Source organism: Malaya genurostris, chromosome 2 (assembly GCF_030247185.1).
Source record: "Malaya genurostris strain Urasoe2022 chromosome 2, Malgen_1.1, whole genome shotgun sequence".
Classification (NCBI taxonomy): domain Eukaryota; kingdom Metazoa; phylum Arthropoda; class Insecta; order Diptera; family Culicidae; genus Malaya; species Malaya genurostris.
The window spans coordinates 101,627,297-101,640,153 of NC_080571.1; the positions used below are offsets into that span (position 1 = coordinate 101,627,297).

Genomic DNA, 12,857 nt, shown 5'->3' on the forward strand with positions numbered 1-12,857 from the left:
TTTTTTTTTCTTAATTCTTTACTCTTGCTTTTTTCCTCTTTTTTAATATGTCTTTACTAATTGTTGTTCTAATTTTTGAGCAATTATTGCAGTGATGTAATGGCTTGCAAATAATCGAGTTTTCAAGATTTTCAAAATTGTGCAAACGTAATCAATTGATTTACCGCCATTTTGGTTCAAAAATCTTCATCATATCTTTTTATCTCTACCAATACCCACTGTTTTTTATTTTACAACTCATTTTCTTTCTAGTTGCAAAGAAGCTTTTTCTTTTTTATCTCCTTTAGTGTGATAATCGCTGTAAAATCTTTAATCCAACGTAACTTTCCGCATCCTTGACTATCACTTCCCCCTCATCTTTTGCTTCTTCATATTCATATTTTAACTGTCTCTTTTTTCATTGACCTATTTCCCCTTTTTCCCGATTCTCCTATCCTATTTATCCAATATCACCTGTTATGACTTATCTAAATTTTTTTTGTGTCCTCTTACTTCGTATTTTCCATTTCCTTGCGCTATCAATTTCTTATTTCTTCATTTTCCAATGTTTACGCCTTTTCTCTTTTTTATCTTCTTCGGATGATTCTCCATCTGAAATTTCACTACTGCTTTTGTCGTATATTTCTTCGGCTTTTCTTTTCAAATTGTTTTTATTTTTCAAAAGTTCTCTTCACCCTTGCTCTGTCATGTCTACATATTTTTCTTTATCTTGATTCAATGATTCTTTCCATGTTAAACTAGGTCTTCCTTCTTTCCTCTTAATCGAAGAACAACGGTTGATTGGTTATTACGGATGCCGAAATCCTGTTTAATTCGCCCAGTAAACCCCGAAATAGCAAGAAGAATTTACAGCATGGAGAAAAATATAAAAATGGTATTTGCGCAGGTACTAGCTTCGAATCATAATATTGCTAAGACGCTACTCCTATTTTCCTTTTCGTTGTAGATCAAGTACTTCGATTTGAACAGTTGGTCTAATCTTGCTCACCAAGAAAATTTTAAATGCTGGAAAGGAGTTTTCAAAGCATTTGGATAACGTGACTGTGTAGAAGTGAACGGAGCAGATTTCACACGATGAATAAGGGCGTGAAATCGCTCCCATATATTTCGAAAACAGTTTTAAGAAAGCATTTATTTTTAGTTATTTTGGAATATATTTCTATCGCTAGATATTCATTCAACAGCGAGGTTATGCTAAAAGAGTAATTTTTATCACTATCGTAAAAACAAAAAAAAAACTTGAATTTCTAAAGTCTCCCGAAGAACATATCTTCACTATACTATGAATTAACATACGCAGATAGTCGTAGTGTTCATTCCGTGATGGATAGCAATCGTATGTAATCAGATGAAGATGAGCATCTAGCGTTCCACCGAACTAGTACAACAACGAACCGCCAGGAGCGATTTTAAGACGGAGATCTACGACGAGATCGTTTGACTCCGAAGCGACGGTACCTTTTAGTCTTCATTTTCTTGTTTAATTTTTGTATCCAGCTCTTCAGCTCTGTTTCCCGTTTATATGATACCCGTTTTCCCGCTGTAGTCCTACATGTCAAATATTTTTGTCTTTGCACAATATTACATTTCGTTGTGCGTGAGAATGTGAAAATCATTTCCGCATTAGTTGTCGTACTGTATCATTCTGGATGCTATAGGGTTCTATCTTTCTAAATGAGTCTTGGTTCCTGAGTTTATGCGGCTTTGGTTATTCGAGCATATCAAAGGTTACCCAATTCGCACAGGTGGCCGTATGCATTTTAAGCTTAGTTCCAGCGCTTTGCCCATAAAAGAACGCTTAGATGAAAAATTTTATGTCTGGGTACATCTCTTGATACGTTGACGATACGTCGTCTGTTGACCGCACGTACTTTGTGCGATTTCTTGCATGATCGAATCCAACGTAATAAGTGAGCACTAATGAACAAAAAGTATACAATCCTTGATTATTCCACGCAGGATTTTACTTAGCAGTATTACGATGTTGGTACGAAATGCGAAGCGGTTTGTTTATTTGAGTTGCAAGGAAGTTTCCTGGGTAACGAGTTCGTAGCAACCAAAAAAGCGTTGCTGGAAATATTTTTTCCATCAATAACAAGGGGTCATCACTTTTCGTTTAGCTTTTTGTTCGGAGTGTCTGGTCGTGTCGTCGGTTTAACTAACCTCCCATATGGTAGCTGTTACCATCTTATTTTTCTGAGTGTATGAAAAAAATGACATGTTAGTTCCTAAGACTGCAGACAGAGTGAGCGCGAGAAGCTGAGCCGAGCTTGATGATGATCAAAGCGGAAAATGTACAGGGATGTCAGGTTCACAGATTAATCTGTGTTTCACAGATTTTGAATTTTCTGCACAGATTTTTAAAATGACACAGATTTCTGTAAATGATCACAGATTTTCACAGATTCTTGAATAAATCACAGATTTTGGAAATCGAGCACAGTTTAGCACCAAAAAGTACAGAGCGGTAGAGGAAAAAGGTACAGAGCGTGTTGGTAGTGAGACCTTTTTTTTGCTCACTAAATTAAATTCGATCTACTATAATAGTACGGGAAATGGGTAGTGAGATCTTTTTTTTTTTTTGCTCATCAAATTGATTTTGAACTGCTATTGTGGTACAGAAAACGGTCACAGATTTTCACAGACAGGTTTTGGGTTTGATCACTGATTTTTGAAAAAATGACCTGGCATCCCTGAAAATGTACTTACAGCAAATCAAAGGAACCTTGTCAGAGTGGAAGCTGAGCCGATTTCTGGCTTGTACTCTGATAGGACCTTGTTGATTTGCTGCAAGTATGATTCCCACTCTAAGTTTGCTAATGTCAGTCACCAGCTCGGCTCAGTTTCTCGCACCCACTCTGTCTGCAGCCTAAGACAAGACCAGACAACTAGAGGCTGATTTTGTTTCAATTTTATGTCAGAATGTTCCAGCACAGAAAACTGTGTGTAAAATTTACTCAATCTGCATAGTCCAATCCACGTGCGAATGTGTTGGTGTGGCTATTCTCAGCAGTTGATAGGTTAATGTTAGTGTGAGTATGTTGAAATAACCCAGTGAATTTTGTCAAGCCGCATCGTGCCAATTATTAGGTTTTTTACCGTCACTGCTAACCTCAATCGGATGAACACTTTTTGACAGTCCAGCAGTACTGTTTGTAAACAGAAATTTCTTTTGTTTGTTTATTGACAAATTGGATCAGACCATTTATGGTCCGTATAGCCTAAATAAAGTTTTAAAACATTTGTTCACGATTGAATACGGTTCGTTTTTGATATTTATTAAATAAAAGTGATTAGTTGCAAAATGTAAAGATGATGTTTTTAGATGTGCTCTTCGATTTTTGTTTAAACTTGTTTGTAAACAGTACCGCTGAACTGTCAAGGATGAATACTTGTTCATTTGTGTCGTCACGATAAAAAACCTAATTGAAGACATATATGCGATAAAAAACACTGCAATGCCAAGAGAATCTTCGACTTGGTTCGTTAGTTCATAGCTTACGAAATTCTATATGCATTTTTCGCAGTGTATGATTATGAGTCAGAAATGTTTTACCTCAGTGTAAAATTGAACACACAACAAACTTTTACCGTTTTCGTTTTTAAACCTAGACGCGGGCTACTCTGACTCCGAGTAAAACGAACACGTGGTACGCGCCCTAAACAACAACAGCTGTTTTTCAAAGAACGGCGAATCTAACATTGACAGCAAATGGAGAAAATCATCGATGAATGTTTCGACTTTGGTTTCAAAACGTGTTTAGAAATTATCGTATATTCTCTGATCAATTTATGATTAGTCGATGAATTGTTAGTTTATCTTCAAAAGGCACGCAAATGTTACCACTTTCCTTCTATATCCACTGAATAAATCAACATAAAAAGAGTTTCGCCCTTTTTCGATTTGTTTACTTTTATACTTGCTGTGTGAATTATAAAGATACGCCCTTGCGCATTTTTCATGAAATTGGCTGGTTTTCGCTACTAAGACAAATCTGTGAGTAGTTTTATTGTCTCTTTTACTATTTCCAGTAATAAAAGGTTCGGTAACCATCTAAAATAAAGAAAATAAATAGTTTCGCCCTCCCTTACTAGCAATTGAAGTATCGCCCTGTTTGTTGGCATGGAACACGGAGGGCGAAACTTGCGTAAACAGATGGAATGACAGTTTCGCCTTTTATAGTTCTTTGTATTACTAAGATTGGGATTTTTGTAGAATACGAATTTTTAGACAAAATTGTAGGATTTTGAAGCATTTATTGGTAGGAGAGAGAACCTCGATTTGTTTACTTTTGTAAGATACGTCCTTCTTTAAAAAACAGCTGAACTCATGAAAAAAAGAAAAAAATAAACAAACTCGGCTGGATGCGTGGTGCGACCCGAGAAAATTTTCAGAGCGAAACTACGCGATTGGAGTCCGATCTAGAGCGACCTCAGGTTGCTAAAACAAACATATCAAACGTTGTTTTGGCTACTCTGGGTCAGCTTCCGGGCTGCTCTGATCAATAAACGAAAACGGTATTTGACTTCGGCTCGCACACATTCTAATTTCGTATATGAATAGATCTGCGCACTCTGCATCGGTGTGAGTAACAGAGACGTCAAATTGCTCAATGGCGAATACTTACAGATGTCATCGCGATCGACACGAAGTGCCACTACGATTTGGGTGACCCTTTCACATGAGAATCAATTTTGGATGCAACATTCACTTCACCCTAGATTTTTATTTAGTTGTTGGTTAAAATGACAATTTTGTTTTTGTTTTATTCCGATCGAATTCTCGTGTGATTTATGCGACATGGAAAAAAGTTGCCCTTGACACTTATGGAAATCGCAAGGGGCAGATCACTCTAAATTTTGTCTGAACTCAAACAAGTCAAGAAGGCACTCGCCCCGGGCGCAAGGATTTTATGCAGCAAATCAATCCTTAGGACTTGGATTAAAACAGGTTTTCGCGTTTCAAATGAGTTATTGTATACAAAGCAATTCGCACCCTCTCATTCCGATACTAACGCAAAAAGCGCACCCAGTCGACACCGTTCTATTGACCAAATGACAAATACGTTTATTTAAAATGAGATTCAAATGTCAGAGAAGTAATTTTTGGGTCCCATGGTCCCATGAAACCTTCCCCATCAAAATTGAACTCGTTGACTGCGCCACTACTTCACTGAACTCTGTTTCTGACAAATTTTAAAACAAACAATATTAACAAAACAAATTTAATTAGTCTTACGAAACTCTATTTTAATTCCGGAATCATCGCCTCACATTAGGATAATAGGTGGCCTCAAACTTTGGTTTACTTTTAGGCCCATCAGGGCGTACATTACGTGGAATATATTTGAGTGCATGCTCATCCATTCTACGGTTATACATATTCTGGTTCAACTCGAAAGGACGCCTCTTCGCTTCCATTGGTCTTGTATTGTTATCCACCTTGTACAACTTTTCCCACAAGTAAAGTTCTGGCTCTAACCTATGACGAGGACGATTCGAGGCACGATGCTTATACGTCGTTTCCATGAATGTACGACGGTTTTCATCCACTATATTCGCCACATGTGGTTCTGTTTTACATAGATAAGGTTTCATTTCAACTCCCTCACGAACTTTCGGGACATTGGCATAGAAGGATATCAAATGCAACAGAACCTCTTCGTTGAGCCCATGGATTTTACCATTTTCATCTATGTGTTCGAACAGCTTCAGCTCCTTGGTTCCCCAGCAACGGTTAAAACGGGGATTTGAATCGACCTGATCTGAATGCAATAAAACTGTGTTAAGCTGATATGCATAGAACGACCAGTTTTGACCATCGGTGATAATAGTTTGTGCCGAAAGCGGATAAGTAATGTCATTAAACACCGAAAACCCTTGATAGCACGCTTGTCCGAGTAACCAAGCGTAGCTTGCCAAAATTCCCTGCGAGTGCAAAGCTTCCTGCAGGTCGTTCGAAGTGCAGTAAGAATCGCGTACTAGGGCGTGGCTTCGACGTTGGAAAGAAACCAATCCGAACTCATGTTGATCCCCTGGCCAAAACCCTGGAATTGTTGTGGCATGTCGCTGTTCCGTTCGGTAACCTATCGTGATGGGGTCGTACTTGAACTCGGGAATTTCCACATTCTCTTGTTTTAGATCTAACGAGTCTAGATTTTCTTGGATGAACGGTTCAAGTGGATGCCGGTGCCTCAAAGCAAGATATGGTCTACCAACGTATTGAATCTTACGATCATAAGGATCTTTAGCGTAGGGTTTTTGCCACTCCACTCCTTCCTTAATTTTACGAACCAGAGCTGGAGGTGAGATGCCTCCCAGGAACCAAAATGCTTCATGCCGAGCATCGAAATCCGACTCCACCTCGTTCAAATGAGCATACACACCAGATAAGTTATTGATCAAAACACGGCTGAGGCCTTTTAGAAGCGCTGATGTTATAATTTCCTCTCGATTCCCAGAAGAGAGATTATCTGTATTGGGGCGCCTGCAAATCAAATATTCAATTACTATCGAATATATATAGATTAATTAAACAAACCTGTATCCACTTAACTCGAATGCTAGAACATCTTCTAGGTCTACACGCATCTCCTCTAGCAGTTTTTTAGCACTTTCTTCGATTTTCCCGTACGTTTCCGGCAGACTTCCTTCAATGAAATAGGTTCTAGTTGCATACTGGGCCAGTGGAAGAACGTTGTAGGGGAATTTTTGATCCGTTATCATGTGTGCCTTGTACCCATAATACTTGGGCATGTTTATTTCAAAAAGTTTTTCTTCTACGCTACTCAGTTGTCGAATTTTATCGTGCCACTGTAATGCCTCACGTTTCTTTTTTGCTTTGAAGCTCAATTCCTGAATGAGAGGGTATTCCGGTTTGGCGCTATACTCATCATCCCGTTTTGCGAGTGGTCGAGTAGACTGATTCCGCCCGACAGTGGTACGCCAAGATGTGGCACGAATATTACCACCCAGGCGAGATAATAACATTTTCGGGTGAGTTATTTCACTTTGTCAATTTAAAAACAATTTTTCTAGTGAAGATTGTGCTTGCCCGTGAAGATTGAGTTTGGTTTGTCATTTGGATGTGTTGCCAGTATTTGATATACACATTCAGGAGACGAAACACGCCGATTTACTAAAGCGACGCTTCACTTTAGAAACAATGACAGCTGTACAAGATGTCAAAATCATTTGTCTCACTCTTGCTCAGCCAACGAGTCGTGGTTTAGCGCTGAAAAGACGTACAGCAAGCGGTGACAAAAGAAACATCGCGTTTTTCATTTCCAATGTGCTGCTGCGAAAAAAATAAAGTGCTAATTTTTCGCAAAAATCCCCCCATTTCTGGTAAGTTTCGGTTTGAAATTATGTTTGTTCGGTTACTGCATGTCGGTACAGCAAAAATATTGTAAATATGCTGCCATTCTCTTGTTTCAATGACATTTTTTTTTCTGAATTTCTTTCAGGGTTAGAACTGACGTGAGCATAAGCACCTCACATCGATAGTGGCTAGTGGTGAGCAAGAGGAATATCCCAAGGCGAAATCGAAACCAGATCGCAATTCACCATCACTAACCAGTGGCGATGAGTGTGGATACCTATGATGGAGCCGTTAGTTCCCAAACGTTGACGTTCCTGGATACCGAAGAAAATGACTTGATCGGAGCGGACACCCAGGGGACGGATTTCGACTTCCGAGATTTTACCATTCCGTCCCAGAGCCAGACACTTGCCTCGCAGTTGGAGCACTTAGCTAGTGGATCCGGTAGTCAGGTTTGTGTTTTGATGTATCATTTGGCCGTTTGCCAATGCAGAATAAGGGTGCCTTCCATTTTGAATGATGAACAATTTCAAGCGCTACACAGTCAAGGGCAGAAACAGGCGAGATGTATGCGTAAACATTCAAACCCTAACCGTGTTTGAAATAATCGTCGCGTAAAATGTAGGATAAGCGATTGTTGAAATCAGTTTTCAGGCAGTCATCGATGCACAGATAAACAAAGATTGCGAAATAGTAATTGACATTGTCTTGAAAACATAACCTTATCTTCACTTTTTTTTGTGAGGTAATGATTGCTAGACTGATTCCAAACCTCGAGCTGTTGATTTGTTTACTTTTCTTTTCTTTTCTAATGTGATGACTTCTATCGTTACTACTGAGATGTGAATGCTAACTAACTTATCAGCAATACACAGATTGATCTAGATTTCTTGTTAAAAATTGAGTTCTTGCAGGAATTTTATATTGTGCTTTTTTAAAATTCGCAGCTGAATGGATTCGGCCGTCGACTTGGCTCGGATGTGTCCAAGGTTGCTGGTATCACAAGTGCCATCGGGGAGCTTCAGTTTGAAGAGGACGAAGACGATGCAGTGGTAAAAAGTCAAGAACTACCGCCACACGCTTGTCGTTACTGTGGCATCCACGAACCGAGCACTGTGGTCATGTGTAACATTTGCAAGAAGTGGTTCTGTAATGGTCGCGGTAGCACTTCCGGATCACACATTGTGAATCATTTGGTTAGGGCCAAGCACCGTGAAGTAACACTTCACGGCGATGGACCACTCGGAGAGACCGTTTTGGAGTGCTACTCGTGTGGTGTACGGAATGTGTTCGTTCTGGGTTTCATCCCTGCCAAGGCCGACTCGGTTGTAGTACTGCTGTGCAGGTAAATGAACACTTTATCCTAATGAATCCGTCATTTGCAAACCTTTCCTTTTGATTCGACAGACAACCGTGTGCTGCTCAGAACTCCATCAAGGATATGAACTGGGACCAGGAACAGTGGAAACCTCTGATTGCCGATCGATGTTTTCTGTTTTGGCTGGTGAAAGTCCCTACCGAGCAGGAGCAGCTGCGAGCTCGTCAGGTTTCGGCTGCGCAGATCAACAAGCTGGAAGAGTTGTGGAAGGAAAACGTTGATGCCACATTCCAAGATCTAGAAAAACCGGGCATTGACAAGGAACCATCACCAGTACAATTCCGATATGTAGATGGGTACCAGTATCAAAACATCTTCGGTCCACTGGTGAAACTTGAAGCCGACTATGACAAGCGTCTGAAGGAGAGCCAGACACAGGAGAATATCGAGATCCGCTGGGACACCGGATTGAACAAGAAAACAATTGCGTATTTTACTTTGGCGAAGAACGATGGCGACATGAAGCTGATGCATGGTGATGAACTGAGATTGAGATATACAGGGGAACTCCATAAGCCTTGGAGCTGCGTAGGTCACGTAATAAAAGTCCCCGATAATTACGGAGAAGATGTTGGTCTTGAATTGAAGCACAATCATCAAGCGCCGATCGAATGCACCTCGCATTTTGCGGTAGATTTTATCTGGAAGGGAACATCATTCGATCGCATGCAGATGGCATTAAGAAAGTTTGCAGTTGATGACAACAGCGTTTCGAACTATATCTATTCGCGGTTGTTGGGACACGGTCGTCAGGATGGTTCCGATGATGTCACATTCCGTATCAACAATTTACCAAAACATTTCAGTGCACCGAATTTGCCCGATTTGAACCGTTCCCAAGTGTATGCCGTGAAGCATGCACTGCAGCGTCCTCTAAGTTTGATTCAGGGTCCGCCCGGAACGGGGAAAACCGTGACCTCGGCTACCATCGTCTATCAGTTGGTGCGTCTGAACGGTGGACCGATTCTCGTTTGTGCCCCAAGTAACACCGCCGTTGATCAGTTGACGGAGAAGATTCATCGCACAAACTTGAAAGTGGTTCGCGTTTGTGCTAAGTCTCGCGAAGCAATTGATTCTCCGGTCAGTTTCTTGGCTTTGCATAATCAAATTCGTAACATGGAACAAAACACCGATTTGAAAAAGTTGCAACAACTGAAGGACGAAACGGGCGAGTTAAGTTCGTCCGACGAAAAACGTTATCGTATGCTGAAGAAACAAGCTGAACGAGAATTGCTGGAAGCGGCTGATGTCATCTGTTGCACCTGTGTCGGCGCTGGTGATCCCCGGCTGCAACGTATTAAGTTCAGTTCAATTTTAATCGACGAATCGATGCAATCAACGGAACCAGAGTGTATGGTTCCCGTTGTTCTCGGAGCAAAACAATTGATACTGGTTGGGGATCATTGCCAGCTAGGACCGGTAGTGATGTGCAAGAAGGCCGCCAAGGCAGGGTTGTCACAGAGTTTATTCGAACGTCTTGTGGTACTGGGAATTCGCCCATTCCGTTTGGAAGTTCAATACCGCATGCATCCTGAACTGTCTCAATTTCCATCGAATTTCTTCTACGAAGGCAGCCTACAGAATGGGGTCTGTGCTGAAGAACGTAAATTGAAGGTCGATTTTCCATGGCCATCACCGGACACTCCGATGTTCTTCCTGGTGACACAAGGCCAGGAGGAAATTGCTGGATCAGGAACATCTTATTTGAACCGCACCGAAGCTTCGAACGTTGAAAAAATCACCACTCGTTTCCTTAAAGCTGGCGTTAAACCAGAACAGATTGGTATCATTACGCCGTACGAAGGACAACGTGCCTACTTGGTGCAGTATATGCAGTATCAAGGGTCATTGCATTCCAAGCTGTACCAGGAAATCGAAATTGCCAGTGTGGATGCTTTTCAGGGCAGAGAGAAGGACATCATCATCATGTCCTGCGTTCGTTCCAACGAGCATCAGGGAATTGGATTTCTCAACGATCCGAGACGGTTAAACGTGGCATTAACTCGTGCCAAGTATGGCATTATCATAGTCGGCAATCCGAAAGTTCTGTCCAAGCAGCAACTGTGGAACCATCTTTTGAATTTCTACAAAGACAAGAAAGTACTGGTCGAAGGATCGTTGAACAACCTTAAGGAATCTATGATTCAATTTACGAAACCGAAAAAGATTGTGAACACGTTAAACCCTGGTTCTCATTTCATGAACACAATTATGTACGACGCAAAAGAGGCGGGTTATTTTGAGAGAGGCCACGGTGCCGGTTTCTCGGGAAGTTCGTTTGGCAATCCAGGTGAGTTGACTGATAGCATCTCAATGCATTATTATTCTTTACGTACGTCATTGTCATCGACTTAATTTGAACATTAACAATTAAAATAAACTTCTTTCTCCCGCCGTACAGGTCCGATCGGCAGCATGATGAACGGACCGCGAAATCCTCCGTTGGACATGTTCACCCGTACCCATGATCCGATCAGCTACATCTCCCCGGAGCGCGCCCAAGCAGCCATCAATAACATGCCCGTTCCGGTTGGAATGTTTATGAACATGTCGAATGTTCCGCCACGTTTTTTCCAGCAACAACAGGCAATGCAGGCGGCAAAACAAGCGCGCCGCAACAAGCCAGTGACCGGTGCGATCGGGACCAAGCCAAAACAACGCCCTATTGGTCCACCCTCCAGTCAGAATCAACACACTCCGGGACCAATCGGTTCCGGTTCGCTGACCCAGGGAATGTCCCAGAACATGTCTCAACCGGGTTTCAGTCTGTCGCAGCAACCGGACTTCTCTCAGGACTACATGGCCGAGTACCAGTCACAGGTGGACGGACTACTATCGCAGGATTCCACGTTCGGTCCCAGTCAGTCTGCCGCAGCCGATCGTCTGGTGTTTGACCTACCACCGAATCAGTTCTCGCAGCCATATTGATAGAGAAAACACACAGGATGAACAGGATGGCGTGCCGCCCGGGGGAATATCGTTGAATCAGATTGAAGCAGAAGAAACAGCTAACAGCAAATTCGTCTACGCCAAATCATAAATTCGCAGTTCAAACGAAAGTATTCGAAAGTTAAAAGTGGAAGATCAAGTAAAGCTGTACGTAACCCTTACGGAACAACACTTGGATGTAGGGGACAGGAAATCTCCCCTAATGCATCACGGTGCTTGTCCCCGCGCCGTCATCGTCGTCAATGTCGTCTTGTCGGGAAACTGGAGAAAAGGCGGGAAGGAATCTGAAAAGAGAAGAGCGACTCTAATGCGACCAAAGCAGCTGCTACTGAATTATTTCCCCTTGAAAGCAGTGGCAGCAGTGTCAGAATCTGGGAAACAAACCATACAGTTAGCTAACTAATCTCCACACAAATATCTTCATCGCGATGGGGTTCGATTCTCCTATTCGGCTAGATTCAAACAGGCGCACTAAAATGCATCGGGATGAACTTGACACCGGTATGGAACCGTAGCTGCTGTTCCCGGTTCTAGGATCTGATTGCGAGGAGCGTTGAATCGTCGAAAATAAATAGGAGACGTCCCGGCGATGTGAGAGATTAAGAGTATCATTCTTCAGATAAAAATATTTTCCGTTCTTTAACAAAATTCATATTTGCTCTACATTGTTTGTTTTCTTACGCGATTTATTTTGTTCTTTTCGGACAAAACGGTCTCTATGCGAGTGTTATGTCACTTGTCCAACGCGTGCGCCTCAAACATTCAACATCTAAGTTTGTGAGCGATTATTCTTTTATATTTTATATGACTACTTACGGCTAGTTTGGTGAAAATCAATTCTTTATGCAAATGGCAAATAACATTTCTGAAATTAGAAATAGACAAAAAACATCATAAATTAATGGAAAAGGGATGTACTACCATCTAGTGCAATGATCTAATGACTTCTCACAAATCTGTCCATTGTCGCATGTTAATTCCATTTTCTGTAAGACCTTGTAATCAATCATGCATTCATGGGCAGAATAGTTTCATTGAGTTTAATGAAAAAAGAAAACACATCCTGTAACAGTTAGTACCAACGACCAATTGAAGGTAATTCTTCATTGCTGAAATACAAATTTAACTAGTTTGGCGTTGTCTAACAATCGAAAATTTATAATACTGACGTACCACCTTTTCCGAATAAAACTGCTTCTGGCACACAAA

At 41.3% G+C, this 12,857-nt stretch overlaps 2 protein-coding genes across 2 annotated transcripts; one reads left to right on the forward strand and one right to left on the reverse strand.

Moving 5' to 3' along the window:
• Positions 1-5,224: 5,224 nt before the first annotated feature.
• Positions 5,225-7,069, reverse strand: LOC131431055 (large ribosomal subunit protein mL65). Its single transcript, XM_058596510.1, has 2 exons — positions 6,542-7,069; positions 5,225-6,487 (listed from the first exon to the last, which is right to left on the reverse strand). The coding sequence occupies exons 1-2, from the start codon at positions 6,988-6,990 to the stop codon at positions 5,263-5,265; spliced, it is 1,674 nt and encodes a 557-aa protein (XP_058452493.1). The 5' UTR covers positions 6,991-7,069; the 3' UTR covers positions 5,225-5,262.
• Positions 7,070-7,208: 139 nt separating this feature from the next.
• On the forward strand, positions 7,209-12,857 carry LOC131428417 (regulator of nonsense transcripts 1 homolog). The gene is made up of 5 exons (XM_058592365.1): positions 7,209-7,347; positions 7,467-7,773; positions 8,269-8,666; positions 8,729-10,989; positions 11,101-12,857. Exons 2-5 carry the CDS (start codon positions 7,585-7,587, stop codon positions 11,625-11,627), a joined length of 3,375 nt encoding a protein of 1,124 aa, XP_058448348.1. The 5' UTR covers positions 7,209-7,347; positions 7,467-7,584; the 3' UTR covers positions 11,628-12,857.

Coding starts and splice junctions, on each gene's coding strand:
- LOC131431055 (XM_058596510.1), bottom strand. CDS start 6,990: ATGTTATTATCTCGCCTGGGTGGTAATATTCGTGCCACATCTTGGCGT. Junction 6,488..6,541: donor TTCGAGTTAAGTGGATACAG/GTTTGTTTAATT, acceptor TTTGATTTGCAG/GCGCCCCAATACAGATAATC.
- LOC131428417 (XM_058592365.1), top strand. CDS start 7,585: ATGAGTGTGGATACCTATGATGGAGCCGTTAGTTCCCAAACGTTGACG. Junction 7,774..8,268: donor CTAGTGGATCCGGTAGTCAG/GTTTGTGTTTTG, acceptor TAAAATTCGCAG/CTGAATGGATTCGGCCGTCG. Junction 8,667..8,728: donor GTTGTAGTACTGCTGTGCAG/GTAAATGAACAC, acceptor TTGATTCGACAG/ACAACCGTGTGCTGCTCAGA.